Source organism: Onychomys torridus, chromosome 4 (assembly GCF_903995425.1).
Source record: "Onychomys torridus chromosome 4, mOncTor1.1, whole genome shotgun sequence".
Classification (NCBI taxonomy): Eukaryota; Metazoa; Chordata; class Mammalia; order Rodentia; family Cricetidae; genus Onychomys; species Onychomys torridus.
Window position 1 is genome coordinate 141,675,055 of NC_050446.1, and position 20,558 is coordinate 141,695,612.

Consider the following 20,558-nt stretch of genomic DNA (forward strand, 5'->3'; position numbering starts at 1 on the left):
TACCAGCATTTGTCTGTCTGCCTCCTGACTATGGATACAAAGTGACCAGTTGTATACTCTTACTGACCCACTAGGATGGACTGTCCTCTCTAACTAGAAGCCAGATTAAAGCCTTCCTTACATAGCCTCTGTTGAGTATTTTGCCAACTAATGCACTGTGCAGAAGGACCCAGCCAAACTTGATGCAAGAATTAGTCTAGGACAGATCTTTGCTCTTTTCAGACTCTCTTAGAGGTGTCCACCCTCAGGTTCACAGCCCTTCCGGCAGGGCCATGTTCCCTACCTTCCCGAGCTGTGTACTCATTGTCTTCGATGATCCGTGCCAGGCCGAAATCAGCAATCTTACACACCAGTGATGCAGAGACCAAGATGTTGGCAGCCCGGAGGTCTCGGTGGATGTAGTTCCTCTGCTCGATGAAGGCCATGCCCTCTGAAATCTGCACCCGGAAGAGACAATGTCACCCTCACACACTAAATTATGGTAAAGAATTCAAAAGAATTCTTTCTTCAAGCATAAATATTTTATCAATTATTTTGGAATTTCATCCTGACCACTCACTTCCCAGTCCTTCCAGGTCTGCCCCCACCCTTGTGACCTTCACCCAGAAAAAAAAAAAAAAGAAAGAAAACCCAAGTCCATTTGTGTTTTTCATACACTCACTGTAGCACCGTCAAACACCCAGCAGCCAGCTCCTTAAAAAAAGGTGAGTCCTTCCCCACCCCAAGTTGCCCTGCCAGAAGGCATCAACTGTGAAGAGCTACACTTCAGCATCCCTATCACAATTTTTTTTTTTTTTTTTTTTGCCGGAGCTGAGGACCGAACCCAGGGCGTTGCACTTGCAAGGCAAGTGCTCTACCACTGAGCTAAATCCCCAACCCCCCATCACAATTTTGAAGAGTTGTCTTCAATGGATTCCTGTCTAGATTGTTTCTTTTTGGGGGTGAGGGGAGGGTGATGTTGGGGGGAGGTTGTCACAGAAGCCTTCTATGTCCCTCTTTCTCAACTGTGAGTTTGCCGTCATCGATACCACTGCAAAAGTAGCTTCCTTTCTTTACAGTCAGTGGCAACACGGACCATGGACTTCCACATGGTTTCCAGCAATAGCATGGACCACAGATATCCACATGGCCTCTACTGTCAGCCCAGACCATGGACGTCAACATGGCCTTCAGCTGCAGCACAGACCACAGACACCATCATGGCCCTCGGTGGCAGCACAGGCTGTAGACACGGACATGACTTCAGGTGGCAGCATAGACCACAGCCATCAACATGGCTTCAGGTGGCAGCCAAGATCAAGGGTATCCACATGTCCTCCCATAGTAACACAGACCACAGACATCAACACAGCTCTTAGCTGTAACATGGACCACGGACACCCTCATGGCCCTGAGTGGCAGCATAGACCATAAACACCCACATGGCCATCAGTGGTAACATGGGCCACAGACATCAACACAACCCCTAGATGCAGGTGGAGCATGGACATCAACATGGCCCTTAGCGGTAGCATGGACCACAGACATCAACATGGCCTCCAGTGGTGGCACAGACCACAGACAGACATTCACAAGGACCTCGGGCATCAATATGGATGGAGTGGCAGCATGGACCACAGAGACCAGCATGTCCTCCAGCTGTAGCATGAACCATGGATACTGACAAGGCCTCTTAGGGCAGCATGGATGATGGGGGTCTTTCCAGGAGGACCAATCCAGAGAATGAGTTGTTCTTCATCTTGGACATCTGCTGCTCAGAGCCAGGATGATCGTGCCACTGGGCAATGTGTTCAGAAAAGAGCCTGCACAAACTCCAGGCTGCTACACACCACCCTGTCAGCCCTACTCAGCAACAACATGCTCCCCTGTGCCCTGTCCACCACAGCCTTCTCCCATGCCTGTCACCAATGTCCTATCTCTATTTCCGCCTCTCTCCATCACGCATGTGCTGCTCCATTCCTCCCTCTTTCCCACCTATCCATCACACATTTGTTTGTCAAAGTGGCATTGAAAACTACAGTGAGTCACCCAGCACACACACACACACACACACACACACACACACACACACACACACACACGCACACACACTCACACACACACACACACACACACACACACATTTCAAACAGCTTTACATGCCAATATTCATTGCAATGAGTCATTGGTTTATCTGGTTTCTGAAGCACCATAAATACTGGACCATCACTGAGACTTGTTTGGAATATCTGGCTGTTGCTCAGAGTCAGGATGATCTTATGGCTAGGCAGGGCATCCAGGGGCAGGATCCAAGAGAACTCCAGTCCACTGCACACCTCTCTGTTCTCAGTGCTGGCAGGCCGGAGGCTCAGCTGGAGGCTCACCCGGGGCTCACCCGGCTGACACACACCCCTTGTCCCAGCAGGGTAAGCAGCAGTGGTAGCTCCTGTGGCACTCTCCCACATTGCTCCCATACCCTCATCTCCGTGTCTTAGTTTCGTCATCCTCCATGTGTGGCTCTGCTCTGCCACCTTCCAGTTTCCTGAGTCCACTTTTTAAAAGCATTTCCCCATAGGACCTGCCTTTTTAAAGTTGTTCCACAGATACTGTGGGCTCTGCAGACTCCTCCTGCACTGATGTGTCTCCCCTGTGAGCCTCCATGGGTTTCTCAGACTCTTCAGGCTCCTTGGAGCTACTCCATGGTCCTGTAGCAGGTGCTGGAGGCCACAGCCGGCTTCGATCAGAACTATGCTTCCGGTTTTCATCTTCTATAGCTATGACATGCTCCTGGATCTGGTTCTGCAGCACCAGCTTCTCCACTTGCTCCAGCAGCTCATAGATGGAGTAGATGGATAGACCGACTCAAAACGCTAGATCTCAGTCGAGTTGGCCAGGTATGGCATTTGGCCAGTGTGGAGAATTCTTATTCTGGAAGCTTCTGGTAGAAAGATTCATGGCTGTGACTTAGAGATTTTCTGACTTACAAAGGTTAGGACAGAAGAGGCAGAAGATGAATCTTGGTTGTCCAGAAAGCAGCATATACAATTTACAAAACTACCTTGGAGCTTTGTGAAGGTAGACTCATCATTATCCATTTCACAGAGATACTTGTCCCAAATATCAGCATTAAACCAGGCTGACTCTAGGTAGCCCAGAACTGAATTATCAGATGAGATTATCTAGGGAACCCAGGGTGGCTGAGTCTGATCAAAGCCTGAAGGGACCAGGTAGTGCACTTTTAAAGAATGAACAGCAGGGGGCATCAAAGGCAGTGGAAACAGGTCCAACTTTCAGACCGCAATCTCAAGACTGGTTCTGTCTGGACTAGAGGCTGTAGTGGAATGAGCTGGGTTTTGACCTGGAGAGTGTGGGGAAATTTATAGGACATCCTTAGAAGACTAGTTTGCAAAAGTTATTAGGATGCTAATGCAGCTTATTCACTATAAACTGATAAACAGAATTTTTGTTTGTTTGTTTACTATGGACTTGGGGAGGTAGTTTTGCTATCTCTTTCCACAGGAGGGAAAATGAAAGCCAAGAGAAGTAAATAACGGGTCAATAACTGCATAGCACATAAGATCCAGAACCAGAGCCGAGAGCTGTGTCTTGCCTGAGTCCACTCACCCTCTGTGCTTAGTGCTTTCCCACTGGCTGACACTCCTACGTCCGTGGTTCTTAAGTGAGCTCAATGGGGGCAGGAAAACCAACTCCACTTGGGAGATAATGGAGCATCATGGCTAAACGGCTCCAGAGTTGGACCAGCTCATCTTGATCCCCAAGCTCTGTGACCTCAAGCCTTTCTCCCAGAGTTCACAGGGAGATTAACCTCTAAGCTTGTACCATGGGTAAGGACAGTGTCTTCCATATAGTAGTCACTTCAGAAGTGGTTAGTAATGCCAACAGAGTGGCCGAGTGTCTTGCTTACAGCCTCACGGTAGAGCTAGGACCCTACATGTCACTCAAACCCTAAACTTGTAGGATGCTGCCTCTCAAATGCTTGTCAACTATGTAAGGATAGGTAACTTGGGTCCACGTGTCCCTGGGACTTGATGGTGGTAAGCAGATGAGGTTTCAAAACCACCAGGCAGGTCCCCATGAGGTCAGGTAGGAGAACTTGGATCTGTTTCCGAGAGCATGAGGGAGTCTGGAAGAACTGGTGAGTAGAGTCTAATCCAAGGCTCTTTTTGTTTGTGTGTATCCTACTGGAAATGAAACCCAGTACCTTGTGTGCTGGGCAAGCACTCTACCCCAGGGCTACATCCCCAGCCTCTAGCCCAGGACTTGTCCTCAGGTTGTCTAGGAGTGGTCAGACAGAAGAAAGGTCACTAACAAGGCCACTCTCTGCCAACTTCAATGGGAATAGCTCTCTCTCTCCCTCTCTCCCTCTCTCTCTCTCTCTCTCTCTCTCTCTCTCTCTCAAATAATATATTTATTCTTATTTTATGTGCATTGATGTTTTGCCTGCATGCATGTCTGTGTAGGGTGTCAGATCCCTGGAATTGGAGTTACAGACAGTTGTGAGCTGCCATGTGGGTGCTGGAAGTTGAAACTGGGTCCTCTGGAAGAACAGCCAGTGCTCTTAAATGATGAGTCATCTCTCCGGCCCAGGAATAGCTCTCTTAAGACTTTTTTGTTGTTGTTGTTGGTTATTTTTGTTTTTTGTTTTTTGTTGTTTTTTTTCGAGACAGGGTTTCTCTGTGTAGCTCTGCGCCTTTCCTGGATCTCGCTCTGTAGACCAGGCTGGCCTCGAACTCACAGAGATCCACCTGGCTCTGCCTCCCGAATGCTGGGATCAAAGGCATGTGCCACCACCGCCAGCCCTTTTAAGACATTTAAAAAAAAATCTACTATATAAAATTTTCTTTCACCAATAAAGCTGGGGCTAAAAACAGATATTAAACTTGAAAGCTACATTTGTGATGCAATTTCCTCATTGGACAGGGAGACCGAGAAGCAGAGTAGGACTGAGGTCACAAAGCCAGGTCCCCAGGTAGTATCCTGTTCACCACGGGCTCAGAATCAACCTCTGCTTTTGGGTGTACCAAGACCGGAATGTCTTTCTGGCCTTGTTTGATTTCCTCAGCTGTGAAGTGGGGAGGGGGGGCAGGGGGGCATGTGGCTCTATTTTCTGAGATGGTCTCATGTAGCCCAGGTTGACCTAGAACTCACTAAATAACCGAGGATAACTTTGAACGTCTGATCCTCCTGCTTCCACCTCTCAAATGTTCAGATTACAGATGTGCACCCCTGCATCTGGTTTTTGTGGGGCTGGGGATCAAGCCTAGGACTTCATGCACGCTAGGCAAGCACTCTACTGACTCCGCTATGACTCAAGCCCCAACAGTAGCTCCTTCTGCAGCTTTTGACCCTTGTCCAGCAAGGTTCCTGCTGGTTTGATGGTTATTCTTCAGTAACAGGCCACACTATTGTTTTCCTGAGGACTGGGACGGAAGTTCTAGGCCTTGATTTCCATATGTCTCTGACATTCAGGGCTCTGAAAGTAGAGCCTCTGCTTAGACCTTGCTGGTGGTTCAGAGTCCCTGGTATTTGCATACTCAAATGAGCACTGACCTGAGTCTCTCCACCAGGCTCAACCCTAGGCTGGCTAAGCAGCAGACTCCTTGAGCTCCCAGCAGGCTGCACGCCATATCCCTTTCATCTGTGTTCTTTCTGACCAGACTCAGCCCCTTCATTTTCTCTTTGGGCTTTTGTACCGGCTGTTTCTTTCGTCTAGACCTCCTTCCTACTCCTCTGCATGGGCAGAATTTCTAATCCCCAGGCTCCTCCTAGGGACCACTTCCTGGTGAATCCTTCTCTGACCGCTCCTGGATCAAGCTGTGCATTCCCACAGCACCACTGTCCACCATGTTTTCTCACAGAGAGCAGAAAGCATGAGACAGGGTTGGAGAAAAACAACATCTGTGCTCTGTGTGTGTGTGTGGGGGGCAGATGAGATAGATTGGTGGGTTTTTTTGTTTTGTTTTGTTTTTGTTTTTGTTTTTGTACAGCACTGGGAATAGAACCCAGTGTGCCCTGCACCTACCAAAGCTCTGTACCATTGTGGCATTTTTGTTATACTTATTATTTTTAATGGGGTTTTAGGATGTGTCCCTCAGGTTTACGTATCCCTTTCTCTTTGCTAGATTCTTGCTCTTCAGACTGTGAGCCAGGGCCATGGGGTGGTAGGTCAAGAGAGCCCATTGTTTAGTACCCATGGTCTCACCTGCAAGTGACCTGTAAGAGGCCAGCAGTGTTTGCCCCTCCCCCTAGTCAGCCCCAGGCCAGCTGCAGAGCCCTGGGCTTCAGTTTCCTCATCCGAGTTTAACTTTTTTAGACAGTCTGCAGCTCAGCTCTAGCTAGCCTGGAACTCCTGATCACCCATGTCCTGCCTCCTGAAGGTTAGGATTAGTCCTTCACCATCGTGTCCTTTGTTCTTAAGTCTTTACACCTCAATTTCAGGCCTGTAAAATGGGATGAGTTACCTTCTAGTGACCAGGCTCTGTTTGCCCACCAGGACTTATCCCTCTGGTCTGGCACTGACTCTGATCTCGGCGGCTGCAACTGGTTTTGGCCACCACAGTATTGACAAGGCCATGCAAACAGAGGCTTAAGCACCAGTTGCTCCTTGGCTGGGTTCTCCTGGAGCTTTGATATTGGGCTGTGAAGAAGCTGTGTTAAAATACTGAGTGATGAGAGGCACACGGAGAGAGACTATAAGGGTCACTTTGGACATTCTACTAATGTCCCCTCAGTTCACAGAGTGGTCCACCTAGCCCGCTACAGTCAGTCCAGAGAATCATGGGAAATATTCAGTTATTATTTCAGACAACTAAACCTTGAGGTGATCTGTTACATAAAGAATGGATAACTTCCACAGCTGGTGATGTAACTCACAGGGAGAGCCTTTCTCTGGCATGTACAAGGCCCTGGGTTCCATGCCTCACACCAAAAAACAACCAATCAACAAAATTATTCCAGAAGCTGGTGAGTTAGCTCAGTGGTTAAGAGCACTGGCTGCTCTTCCAGAGATCCTGGATAGGATCCCAGTGCTGCAGGGTGGCTCACAACCATCTGTAACTCCAGTTCTAGAAGATCTGATGCCCTCCTCTGGCATCTGAGGGCACTAGGCACATAGACTTACATATACATAAAATAATAAAATCTTTTCTAAAAGACTCATTCCATAGTTTTGATGTGAGCTCTTTATGAATTGGCCCATATGAAGAACAGTCCATATCTGCAGGTTCTGCATCTACAGAATCAACCAACAGCATACCAAGAATATTCTAAAAACAATTGCATCTACATTCAGTCTCTACAGACTTTTTAAAATGATTATTATCCCCTAAACAATACAACATGACAACTATTTACATGCATTTATGTTGGATCCCATAAGCCTCCAGAAATGCGTTTAAGCAGTACACAGGAGAATGTGTCTAGGTTATTTGTAAATACATGATTTTCTATAAGGGACTTGAGCATACAGAAGGTTTTGGCATCTGTGGGGTCCTGGAACAATCTGTGTGCATGTGGAGGGGATGAGCATTCACACAAAAGACACAGAGTGCTCAAGTGAGGTCACCTTTCCTGACCATCAATGGCATGGGCTCACCTGGGCTGAGAAGTCAATGAGTTTTGGCAATGGCTGCTTGCTACCCTCTTCACTCTTCAGAAACTCCAGCAGGCTTCCTGCAGAGGGGAGCGAGAAGGAACATTGTCTACCAGACCTTCGTGAAAACTAGCTAACATTTTCTCATAGCGCTAGAGGATTTTCTTCTTTGTAGTGCAAGGATTGAACCCAGAACCTCGCACATGAGAGGCAAGTGCTCTACCACTGAACTACATCTCCAGCCGACTTTCCTTTTTCTTTCTTTTTTTTTTTTTCTGAGCTGAGGATCAAACCCAGGGCCTTGTCCTTGTTAGGCAAGCACTCTACCACTGAGCTAAATCCCCAACCCCCGACTTTCTTTTTGAGATGGCATCTTGCTATATTGTCTGGCTGATCTCTAATTCCTGGGCTCCAGCTATCTTTTCCACATCAGCTAGCAATTTTATTTAGCCATGACGGCAAGCTGTTCTCACTGTCCAGCCATAGTGTTAGAGTTAGGAATGCTTACTTACTGCTCCTAGTATCGGAGTGCTAGAGCCTGAATTTCTCCGAAAGGACTTTTTGGTTGCTAGCTGGACTCTTTGACTGATGAAGATCCATGAGATTGGTGCCCAGGGCCTAGCTTTAGAAAACTGGCTGATTGTAGATTTGGAAAATTGAAAAGGTTTTGAAATTTCAAATCATATTGAATGATGTTGTGTGAGATGTTTATCCAAAAATGAGCAGGGGCTGAAAATGACTATAGAACAGCTATCTTAAATAAATAAGTAAATAAATAAATAAAAATAAATAAATAACAACAATTAAAAAAGAAACCTGGAAAAGCCAGGTGTGGAGACACATGCATTTGTGAGGCTGTAATCCCAGCACTTGAGAGGCTGAGGCAAAGAGTTGCTGCAAGATTGAGGCTAGCCTGGGCTATATAGTGAGTGCCAGGACAGCCTGGGCTACAGAGTGAAATCCTGTCTCAAACATTCCTGAGATATGCTGAATGATCACAGGTAGGGTAGCCCAAAGCTTAGTAGCCTGGAGTGACAACATGAACATTTCCCATGATGCTGTGCGTTGGTCATAGCAGGTTAGGTGGACCACACTGTGAAGTGAGATAACAGAGGTAGAACATTCAAGATGATGTCTCATCTTTATTGTCTGTCTCCATGTGGCTTCTCGTCCCTTAGTACTCCAAGCAGGGCTTCATAACAGTCCAGTACCAAGGTTCCAAGGTACAAATCACAAGGAAGCCATGTACCTCTTCTGCTGTCCCAGAGGCTCTGCCTGCTCCCTGCTCTGAGCCCCAGCCCTTCCTCTCCATAACCACATGGTCTCACTCTGTGAGCCAGGAGGCCGGACTGACAGTCGGTGCTTTGCCAGACTTATTGGAAATGCCGGAAGAGCCAGGTCAAGGTCATCTTTGAGTCTGAAAGAAGTCTGCTTGGACCACGGTCCATCCTAGCCCACGCACCTTTGGCCATGAACTCCGTGACAATAAAGATGGGCTCCTGAGTGACCACAGCATGCAGCTTCACCAGCTTGTCATGCTGCAAGGTCTTCATGAGGTTGGCCTCTTCTAGGAATGCCTGCACAGACATGGTGCCTGGCTTCATGGTCTTCACCGCCACTTTGGTGTGCTTGTTGTAGGTGGCTGGGTAAAGCACAGGAGCAGGGAAGGGGGTTAGGATCCAGCAGTCCTGGAGGAACTCTCCCCGCCCACCTAGCCCTTTAAGACAGAGAGAGGGCACCACCAGCTGTGGGCTGGAGACCGGTTCCCTGCTCCCTGCTCCCTAGCGACTGAACCAATGACCTCAGTTCTCTAGCCTGTGTTTTCCTCATCTGGCAGGTGGAAATGAAAATAAGCATTCACTATGAAGGGCTGTTTGCAAGAGTGAAAACCAGCCTTCTGTCTGGGCCTGGGGCACACACTTGTCACCCCAGAACTCCCAAGGCTGTGAAGTAGAAAGACTGGCAGCTCCAGGCCAGCCCATGTCTCAAAAAACAAGGGCTGGAACTGGAGCTCAGTGGTATAACACTTGCCTAGCACATGCAAGGCCCTGGGTTTGAGCCCCAGCACTGTAAAATAACAGTAATAATGGGTAGTAACTCATAAAGCACTAATTAGATTGTGACACTGCGGGGCATTTACCCACCAATCCCACAGCTCCCCAGAGTTTTCTTGAGTGTAAGTAACAGGAAATACTAGTTAGAAGGATTTAGAGTGCGGAGATAAACAGATAGAAAATAAAGGATAGCCTCGAGAGGGCCTGGAACCTTTTCCAATGGGCCCCGACTATCTCTGCCCCAGGGTATTTATAGAGATGCCAAGGGGTGGAGTAAAAGACACCCCCCCCCCTCCACAGCACAGCCAAGTGCAGACCATTTCAGACACCTGCATTCAGGTCCGTGGTCCAATCATTCTCTCATGACATGAGCTTACATACACAGTGTTTAACGCTGCCTTGAAATAAATACCAGATTCACTATGCCCCACAGGCCTTGTGTAACTTGGCCATGCCCACTTTTCTATCCTTGTCTTCCACCAAGTTCATCCCCAACACACACTCACAAGCAGTGACTGAGCCAGGGCCTCATATGAATAAAGTGATCTACTACCGAGCTACATCCCCAGCATCCTTTCACTTTTTATTTTGAAACAGAGTCTTACTAAGTTGTCCAGGTTGGCCTTGAACTTGTGCCCTCCTGTCTCAATATGTAGCTGGGATTATAGGGCTGGGTCACTAAATAACTCCTGCTTTATTTTTAACAATTTAATTAAATCCTGCAGCCCCCCCCCCCCCCCCCCGTGTGCGTGTGCGTGTGCGTGTGCGTGTGCGTGTGCGTGTGCGTGTGTGTGTGTGTGTGTGTGTGTGTGTGTGTGTGTGTATGTGTGCGTGTTGGTCAGAAGACAATCTTTGCCAGCCAGTTCCCTCCTCCCACTGTGGACTCCAGGGGTTGAACTTGGACCATCAGGCTTTTTCAGCAAGGCTTTTCCCTGCTGAACCACCTCACCTGCCTCACTCTGGCTTTTATACACTAACCCTAACCCTGCATCTACCTGGCCCCGTCTCCACTGTGGGGACTTGCCATACTCTGTTCTCTTGCTCCATCCCACCCTGCTTCATTTTATGGCTCTTGTCCTATACTCACTTTTCTTTCCAGGTGTGCTTTGATTGCCAGGAAGCTCAAATCCAGATCTGGGGGCTTCCGGTGGTGAGAGCATGGGCCCCCATGGGACAGCTTCTTCATTTGCCCTAACTTTGCTACTCAGATCTGTCTTTCCTCCCTGCATTTCCTTATGGGTTCATCCCTTTATTCAGCATCTGGCATATACAGGCTGTCAGGAAATGTAGTGAAACACAGACTTTTAAAACTTTCTGCTGGGCAGTGTTGGTGCATGCCTTTAATCCCAGTACTCGGGAGGCAAAGGTAGGTGAGTTCAAGGCCAGCCTGGTCTACAGAGCTAGTTCTAGGACAGACAAGGCTAAACAAAGACACTCTGTCTTGAAAAACTCAACCAAACCAACGAATCAACCAACCAAACAACTTACTTTATCTGGCCCAATGTTTGCATTTCTAAGAGCTGACTCCCTCCCATCTGCCACACAGGGGAGTGTAAACATATTGTGACTACCTACCTCCCCATGAAACAGGAATTGCTGCTCTTAAAGTATTGAGGCAAGGACCACAGGGGGTGTGCCAGGCCTTTCTGGTGCCCCATCACATCTGAAATGTTACTGGGCTCATGATCTGAACAGCATAGTCCTCAGTTGTCAGCATTGGACTCGCCTGGAAACTCAAGTTCTGTCCACCACTATGAATTTTCATTATCCCAAGAGGCTGGTTATGCCAGCTCCAGAAGGTAGGTTGCCCAACTCCACACAACAGAGGGCCTTTGCCATCCAGGACTCGGGCCTCCTAGAGGGCAGTTCCTTGATCCTCAAGCCTGGCCGCAAAGGCAAAGTAGACAATTTGGTTTGTTATCTGAGGAGTGGCCCTTTGGGGTTATTATTTAAATCTCCTCTGCTGTGTGTTCTCCAACACTGGCAGGCCTCCCAGCAGCATGGCCTCGGGGACTTTGGCCCCATCTCCTTACCCATCCACACTTCTCCAAATTGCCCGGCTCCAAGTTTCTTCTCCATCTGGAGTGATTCTCGAGGAATCTCCCAGGCATCTTTCTCCCATGGCTTCTGGGGTTTGGGGGACACACATGGCACTGACAGCTTCTGGCAGAGCCCGTCCTTGCCCTCTGAAACAGAGTGCCCATTCAGCAGGTGGTACATTCCCCAAAGAACAGAGCATGATGAGCTGCTGTCTGTGTACTTCCACTTCCATGTCCAACAAGCCCAAACCTTCAGGATTGCCCGAGTGACTGCTCCCCTGACAAGGTCAGGAAAGACCTCTGGGTGCCTCAAGGTTGTCACTCAGAATCCCATGTGACTGGGATTCTGAGGGTCAGGACCTTCTTAGTGGGCGCTGATGTGATCCAGTACTTGGCTAGCATGTGCCAGACTCTGGTTCCTTCCCCAGAACCAACAACCATTGTAAAACACAGCCAAAGTGTTGAGGAATAAAGGCTGTGGCTAGTGATGGCATCCCAGCCACCATTGTGCAGTGGTGCCAGCTTAGACTCTGCAGTCAAATGTGGGGCAAGGCCTTGGGCAGGACTCACTCTTGTAGTGGACCACAAGTTCCTGTAGGCTGCTGAAGGTGCTCCTTGGAGAGATGTAGAAGCCTCCGCTGTCCAGTGTCCGGATCTTATAATGCTTCACCGTGTCCCCGTGCTGGGGGTCGTAGTCTCGAACAGACAGTGAGTAGCTCCCTGCATTGGTCCAAGAGAAACCCCTCAGAATGGCACCTCAGAGGCCTGGCCATCTGATGTCAGTTCCTTGACATCCTTGTGATTCCCTGTGAGGCCTCTACTGGCATCATGTGAGTACATGCACATCTGGGCAGATGCTCATGTCATTAAGAGTGGGCTGAGACATTGGACTGCCTGGGTTCCCATCCCAGTTCTGCTATTCTCAGCTGTGAGCCCTTGGATACATGACTGCATGGCCTTTCTATGCCTCAGTTTCCTCACCTGTAAAATAAGAGTAGTTATGCCATTCCATCTCATCACGTTGCCCAACTGGTCGTCACTACCTCTTCATTATTTCTGATCTATCATCTATCCATCCACTCATCTACCTTCTAGCTATCTGTCTGTCTATCTATCTGTCTATCTATCTATCCATCTATCATCTATTTAATGAAGAAAAAGCCAAGATGCCATACTAATTTGGTAGAGAGAGAGAGAGGGAGAGAGAGAGAGAGAGAAACATACAAATAAATAAAAAGAGAGAACAAAGAAAACCTAGTGTGATTATGAAATGTGAAAAATGGACTGTGGTCCATGATAGGTCATATGTGAATCCCTGGGGATATGTGACCTTATATGACATAGAATCCAAGGGGTTCCAAGTGAATCCAGAAGGGTGTTTATCAGGGAGGCGGTTAGTGAATGTACAGGTGGAAACAGGTGCTGAAGAGGAAAAGCCATGAGCCAAGCAATGCTGGTGGCCTCTCAAAGCCCCAAAGGACAGAAAGTGATATGGGGCCCACCCCCACCCTGCAAGCTTCTGGAAGGAGCCAGTCCCACAGACACCTTGGGCCCAGTAAGCACAGACGCTTGCCTTCCAGAATTGTGAGGTAATAGATACATTGCTCTAAATCACCAAGCTTGCAGTAAGCTATAACACAGATTGTCACATAGACCAGAGACACAGAAGTCTTCCAGTCCGTGGCCACAGTTTACCATGTATGAGCGATGCTAACTAGCCTGCCTCTCTGCCTTGCATTTTTTTTTCTTTTTAATAGCACAAGGTCATAGGCTTTGGGGGAAGTTTAACTTGCTGAATGACAGCTGACTGTACATGCCAAGCACTGTTTTAAGCATGCTGGTCAAATGAACAGCAAATGAATAGGAATAGTACACATTTCAGTCAGTTAAAATTACACCATGAATGAATGGGAATAGTATGCATTTTAATAAGTTAAAATTACATGGATTATATTACTCATGAAGTAAATAGCCTCCTGAGGTGGAGATTTGTGGTATTATCAGCCTCATTTTATATAGGTGAGGAAACCGAAGTGGTAACATAACTTACTCAGAGTCACACAGCTGGTTAGTGGCACATTTGGCTTCCAAACTGGGCCAGTTGGCTCCAGGGCCCCTTCTTAGCCACTCTGTCCCAGTCAAGGGGGCGGCCCGGAGTAGCTGTTGCTAGACAGAGTATGCAGGATCTGGGAAACTGCCAAATGCTCGGGGCCTCATTCTAAATCTATTTGATCCCCAGCATACACTCCCCTCCCCAGAGGGCTGTGGAAGCTAGCCAAGCCCCCCTCCTGCCCTCCTCCCCGTCCACAGGTCTGCCACGGTGCCATTGATTTCTCTGCTTCCCTGCAGAACTGGACAGCCCAATCACTAAGCTATCATTGGCACAGCTGGAGGCAAGAGGCTGTGCCTCCCTGCAGCGTAAATGCTTGCTGACCTCAGACGTGGATGGAAGAACTGATCCCAGACACACAGATGCCTTCACTGTCCCCAAACCTATGTGCCTCACAGCCGAACCAGGTCACACCTTATACAACTGGCTGACCTATTCAAGTGACTTTGAGAGCAAGCGACAGCCTAAGGCTCGCTGGACACGTGGAGTCTGAACTCACACATAGTGCCTGTGTGCCGCTCTGGGAAACTCACCTGGGCGGTGCTAGTTGGAATCACTCTCTGTGGTTTGAGGTGATTTTTTTTTTTTAAATTCTGGTCACCCACTGAAGATGCCACCCTTTTACTACAGGAATTTCAGGACAAGACTCCTGATATCTACCCATCCATGACATCTTCCTATCCACATGCCCCCAAGAGCTTCCCACCACTATGTCTGTATAGGATAGAGCACATGCAGGTCATGTCATGCTTGTAGAGGCCAGAGGACAACTCTCAGGAGTTGGTTCTTTCCTTTTACCATGTAGATCCTGGGGATCAAAGTCAGGTTGTCAAACTCGACATCAGGCATCTGGCTAAGCCATCTTGCCGCCCCCACCAAGAGAGAACTCTAAGTGAGTCCCAGAGGTTGTTTTGGGTCTAGCCTTACCTCACCCCACAATGCTTCCTCACCAGGGAGGAACGGGGACTTGTGGGCAGGATACAGTAGGTTAGCTATTTAAAAAAATTAAACCAGGAACTTAATCAAAGTCGGGGACCAAGTGACAGCAAGATGTTTGTTTGGTGTCAGGGCTCACTTCTGTTGACCTAAGCCTGCATCTACCAGAACTGAGGAGAGCCACCCAGCAAAGGCCCTTAGCCCTCCCATCGCTCAGAGCAGCAAAGGACAGGAGAAAATCTGGCAGTACGGCCACTTGACAGAGCTGCCCAGCCTTTCTCAGAGAATGTCCCTAAGGGTCGGAGGTGGCACCACGGGGCACAGGAAGGCAGGGAGGGCCGGTATCACCTTTGGTGGTCTCACTGTCCCTGATCATGAAGGAGCCGAGCACATTGCCTGGAGCCAGGAGGTGGCGCTCTGCATCCTTCCGGCTGGTACCCTTGAAGAACCACCTGCCAGAAATGAATGAGTACAGTGTGAGCCTCAAGATGGACTGTCCTGTCCTGCTCACATCATGCCCACCCAGAAGTCAGGGTCCAAGCAACTTCACGGTTTTTCTTACATTTGGGGGGTGGGATGGTGGGAAACAGCTGTTCTCCCCCCATCTTCCTCCCTCCCTTCCTTTTCTCCCTCCCTCCCTCCCTCCCTCCCTCCCTCCCTCCCTCCCTCCTTCCCTCTCTTCCTTCCTTTTTTTTTCTTCCCCCTGCTATTTCAGTATGGATGGAAAAGTTCCTGTTGTAAAGGCTGAGACAATTCTCACTAGGATAAGGAGCAGTTTGTTACCACAATGGGCAGGGAGCCCTGAGACATGTCAGCGTGCTTCAACCCTGCTGGGTAACTCTCATTCTATTCCTGTTTCCCCAGTTATCAACAAGGGAGAAAGACAGCTAACATTCATCAATTCCCCCCACACCCCGGCCTCAAACTCGCAGAGATCCGCCTGCCTCTGCCTCCCAAGCGTTGGGATTAAAGAAGTGTGCCACTAGCCGGCTCATTTGTTTTTTAAAAATAAATTCTTTCTCCCCCCACCTTGTGTGTGTGTGTGTGTGTGTGTGTGTGTGTGTGTGTGAGAGAGAGAGAGAGAGAGAGAGAGAGAGAGAGAGAGAGAGAGAGCACTGGTGTCCATGGAGGCCAGAAGGGTGTCAGATTCCCTGAGCTGGAGTTACAGGCAGTTGTAAAACCCTGTGTTGGGAACTAAACTTCAGCTTTCTGGAAAGGCAGCCAGTGTTCTTAACCACTGAGCCTCCAGCCCTAGCTTAGCAAGAGACCTCACTCTTTGTGATTGTCATCTTTATTTATTTATTTATTTTGTTTCTTTCGAGACAGGGTTTCTCTATAGCTTTGGAGCCTGTCCTGGACTAGCTTTGTAGCCCAGGCTGGCCTCGAACTCACAGAGATCCACCTGCCTCTGCCTCCCGAGTGCTGGGATTACAGGCGTGTGCCGCCACTGCCCGGCCCGTGATTGTCATCTTTATTATTCTTAGTTTATAGTGATCAAACTGGAGAACCAAGAGGACAAGTAGCTTGTCTGGGGTCACACAGCTTGGAAGTGGAAGATACAGGATTAGAAACCCAGACAGTATAGCTCCAGAGACCAGGCATGAGAGCTCATATTCAAGAAGGAGGTAGATAGTGCATGTGTGGATGACCAAACAAAACACCGATGTCCCTTTTTGCCAGTGGGATAGGTTCAGAAGGAAGTAGAGACAGGCTTCTTGGGAGCCATCTTGGACAGGATGTTGGGACAGGCCTCTGAAGCCTGAAGCATGGAAAGAAGCAGCCAAGCCAAGAGCCCCAGGAGGAGGGTGCCGACAGGGGTGAGTATGTGCAATGGTGCTGAGGTGGGAGCAGGCCCGTTTTGCTCAGGCTGCTTTCTGGAAGACAGAAATGGAACACTTACTCCTCCGTCTCCAAGGAGTTAACACGAGCCACGTAGTTGCTTGGGATGTAGCCTTCCTTACGGGTAGCCAGGGATCGTGCCCGCCACCACTCCCCAGACCTAAGGGAAAGAAGGGTCAGTGGGCGCAGGAACCCTTCAGTCTCTTGTGGCCTCCACTTTGGCCTAGAAATCTCCCCCTCCCCACACTCAGGAAGCCGGGAGGGTGAGGCGCACGACACCCAGCATGTGCCTGGGACTAGGGTAGGGGAGCTGGTAGTCTTCAAAGGAATTTGGGGTGAAGTCTGTCTCCGAGTCGGACAATATCCTGGATCTTTGGATCCCTTCTCCTTCTTGGACTTTTATCCTTGGCTGGACTACCCTTACCCAATCCAGGACCTGTATCCAGGAAGTACTCACATTGATTGGCTCAGCAGGGGCCCAGAGGAGAAGGCTGTGGGCTCAGGGTTTGACTGTGCATGGCCAGGTCCCATTCTGGGATCTCAGTACAATCTGAACTCTTGTAGCAGCCTGATGCTGAAAGCTGTGACCATCCCAGGTGGGGAACTCAGAGACCCTGGGATGTCTGAGTGCAAAGCCTCAGTGAAGGGGCCGGGCCTGCAGGGATACCTGGATCCCAGTCACAGGAGCCTTAGGAAGGCTCTGCAGAGAGCCTGCTTGGAAGGGGACAGTCCCTGTCACTGTTTCTGTTATCCAAGAGGTAGCAAAGCCCTCCTCCTCTATGGTATGCAATCAAATTGTCATCTGTCAGTTACTGCTAGAGTTTGACAGGCTCTCGGGTTCTTTAATGATGCAGAACAAGAATGTAGCTAAACCCCGCAGGTGGGTGTGTCTTAGGACTAGGCTAGAACTCACTCCTCCAGGACCACCATCTGGTCTCCCTTCTGGAAGCTGAGGTCTTCATGGTGGATGGCCTCGTAGTCATAAAGTGCAACCACAACGATGTCCTCAGAGCCTGCCAGGGAAGGAGATGCCAGGGTAAGACCCCATGCCTGCACCCAGCACCCCACTCTGGACCCACTCCTTTGCCTGTCTCATAGATGACCAAGCAGCCTCCAGTGCTGGGTGTGATGCTGATTAAAGCCCATAGGACTCTGCCCACATCACTGGGTGACGTTCTCGAAACACAAGATTTCCAGCAAGGGACTCAGGAGTAATTTAGAGGATACTCAAGGATGGAGTACTGGTTAGTTTTCACCAACTTGACACAAACCAGAGTCGCTTGGGAAGAGGGAACTTCAAATAAAGAATTGCCCAAATCAGATTGACCTGTGAGCAAATCTGTAGGGCATTTTTTTTTCTTGATTGATGGTTGATGTGGGAAGGTCCAGCCCCCTAAGGGCTGTGTTTCCCTTGGACAGCTGGTTATATATATATATATATATATATATATATATATATATATATATATATATATATATATATATATATATATTTCATATATATATGAAATATATAAGAAAGCAGGTTGAGCAAGCCAATAAGCACTGTCATCTCTGCTTCAGTTCCTGTTTCTAGCTTCCTGCCGAGTTCTTGCTCTGACTTCTCCCAGTGACCGACTGTGATCTGCAAGCTGTAAGATGAAATAAACCCTTTCCTCCCCCAAGGTGCTTTTGGTCATGGTGTTTTATCACAGCGTGACAAAAAACAGAAACAAAAACAAAACCCTAAAACCAAACAAACAAAACCAAACTAATACAGATGTTTTTGACTTTTTCCCACCAGCTACAACTCAGAACCTAAGCTAATAGATGGTACATCATGCCGGTGACCCCTGCCTCCAGATACTCACCCTCCACAAACCCTGGTGGCATGCTGTTGTTGTTGTTTGGCCCCTGCAGGAAGAAACAGGAAAAGGACATGGGTCTAAAATTGAAAGGATTGAAAGGATATCTAAGGATATCTTGCTCTGGCCCTGGGTCCTGGTAGGAGAGGATTACAGGCATAGGTGGAGTCACATGGCATAATAAGGGGCAGAGCTTGCTTAAGGATGGAGATCTCTTAGCTTGTGACCTGGGCCTTTGTCTTGAAATACTGGAAAAGGCTAGATTGATCCTTCTACAAAGTGAGAGAACTGGTCCACATCAGTGTTTTTTATTGATATCTGAAGGTACCTTGGGTATCAGGTTTCTCGTGAACAGACTTCATCATGCATGTGGAGCGATCTGAGAGCCCAGCAAAAGAGGCGTGGTCACCAGGGCCATGGGACTCTAAGTATCACTTAGAGGACTTCACAGGCATTGCTGAGTGAAAACAACTTCTTCTGCTATGGAGGTTTGACAGAAAATGGCCCCCAAAGAGAGTGACACTATTAGGAGGTGTGGCCTTATTGGATTAGGTGTGGTCTTGTTGGAGGAAGTGTTACTGAGATCTCATGTGCTCAAGCTACACCCAGTGTCTCAGACCACTTCCTGCTGCCTGCAAGTCAAGATGCAGGACACTCAGCTACTTCTCCAGCACCATGTCTGCCTGCACACTACCGTGTTGCACCATGATGATAATGGACTAAACCTCTGAAAATGTAAGTCACCCCAGTGAAATGTTTTTCCTTTATAAGAGTTGCCATGGTCATGGTGTCTCTTCCCAGCAATAGAAACCCTAACTAAGACATCTGCTGGACACTACATTATTGAAGCTGGGCATGGTGGTGCACACATATAATGCCAACACTGGGTGCCAAGCAGCCTGAACTACAGAGTGAGACCCTGTCTTCAAAAGCGAGCATACAAACAAGCAAATCATTATATCAAACACATATTTCCTGTGGACACATACTTGGTAGTGGATTGGTAAATGCATGGAAAAGTGTTTTTAAATGTCCATATCAACCTGATAATGATTGATGCTTTTTGGGGATGTGTCACTTGCCCAGCTCCGTAATTCCTGACTTTTTATCTTCAATAAGAGTGTGCCTCCTGTCACACATGCCCTTCCACATTCGTTTGAGGAAGCATTGAGGGATACTTGATGTTTGTTATGAAAGATTCTTAAAGTTCTGAGATGTCCTTAAGGAAGGTGCCTGTGTCATCCAGGGTTTCTCAGATTTGGCCTGGGAACACCTTCTCCTAGAAACATTCTCTTAACTTACCTCCACCTCTGGGCCAGCACCAAGGAGGAGGGAACAGCATGAGCTCTGATAACTGCACCTCTTCTCAGGAAGGACAACCCAAAGCTGTCCTCCAGAAGCAGGGCTTTGCAAGTGAGGAGAAGACCCAGGGATGGAACCAACTCAGGATGTCACCAGTGTGAGACACTTGTGTAACCACAGGCTGTGTTAACAGAGGTCAAAAAGAGAGGGAGGTGGCTATTGCATTATTTCCCTTTCTCAGGAATAGTCCTATTCTGAGCCCCACACTTGAAGAAGGATATGAAGACAGAAGTCCCGATAAAGAAGGCTCAGAAGGGTGGACCTGGGGCAAGATTTTGCCTTCACAGTGGACTGTCACTAGGTGAAGGGACTGTATGCATTTGGGGCAGGCTTGGGATAAAGGGGGAGGGATTATGTGTAACTGACCTCCCTTCAATAAAAAGAACTTTCTAAAAAATTTTATTTATTTATTTATTTTTAAAGACAGGGTTTCTCGGTGTAAACCTGGCTGTCCTGGAACTCACTCTGTAGACCAGGCTGTGCTCGAACTCAGAGATCCACCTGCCTCTGCCTCCAGGATGCTGGGATTAAAGGTGTGTGCCACCACCGCCCGGCTAAGGAAGAACTTACAATATTATTGTGTGTGTTTTGTGAGTGCATGGCGTGTGAGTGGGAATGCCCTGTCATGGTGTGCATATAATATCTCTGTGGTGTCACTTCTCTCCTTCCACTTCTATGGGGCTTTAACTCAGGCTGGCAGGCTTGCAATGCAAAGTGCCTTTTCCCCAGACCCACCTCACTGATTTAGGAAGAGCTTCTTAAGGGACCAGCAGATGAAGGGAC

At 48.4% G+C, this 20,558-nt stretch overlaps 1 protein-coding gene across 1 annotated transcript in view; it reads right to left on the reverse strand.

Annotated features, from left to right (window-relative positions):
* Positions 1–20,558, reverse strand: part of Hck (HCK proto-oncogene, Src family tyrosine kinase) — a 50,100-nt gene that overhangs the window by 12,660 nt on the left and 16,882 nt on the right. Inside the window, exons 3-11 of the mRNA XM_036184885.1 lie at positions 18,420–18,462; positions 17,483–17,582; positions 16,631–16,729; positions 15,079–15,182; positions 12,255–12,404; positions 11,679–11,831; positions 9,054–9,233; positions 7,595–7,671; positions 284–437 (exon numbers count right to left, since the gene is read on the reverse strand). Coding sequence (XP_036040778.1) covers positions 284–437; positions 7,595–7,671; positions 9,054–9,233; positions 11,679–11,831; positions 12,255–12,404; positions 15,079–15,182; positions 16,631–16,729; positions 17,483–17,582; positions 18,420–18,462 — 1,060 coding nt within the window. The remainder of the gene's footprint in view (positions 1–283; positions 438–7,594; positions 7,672–9,053; positions 9,234–11,678; positions 11,832–12,254; positions 12,405–15,078; positions 15,183–16,630; positions 16,730–17,482; positions 17,583–18,419; positions 18,463–20,558) is intronic.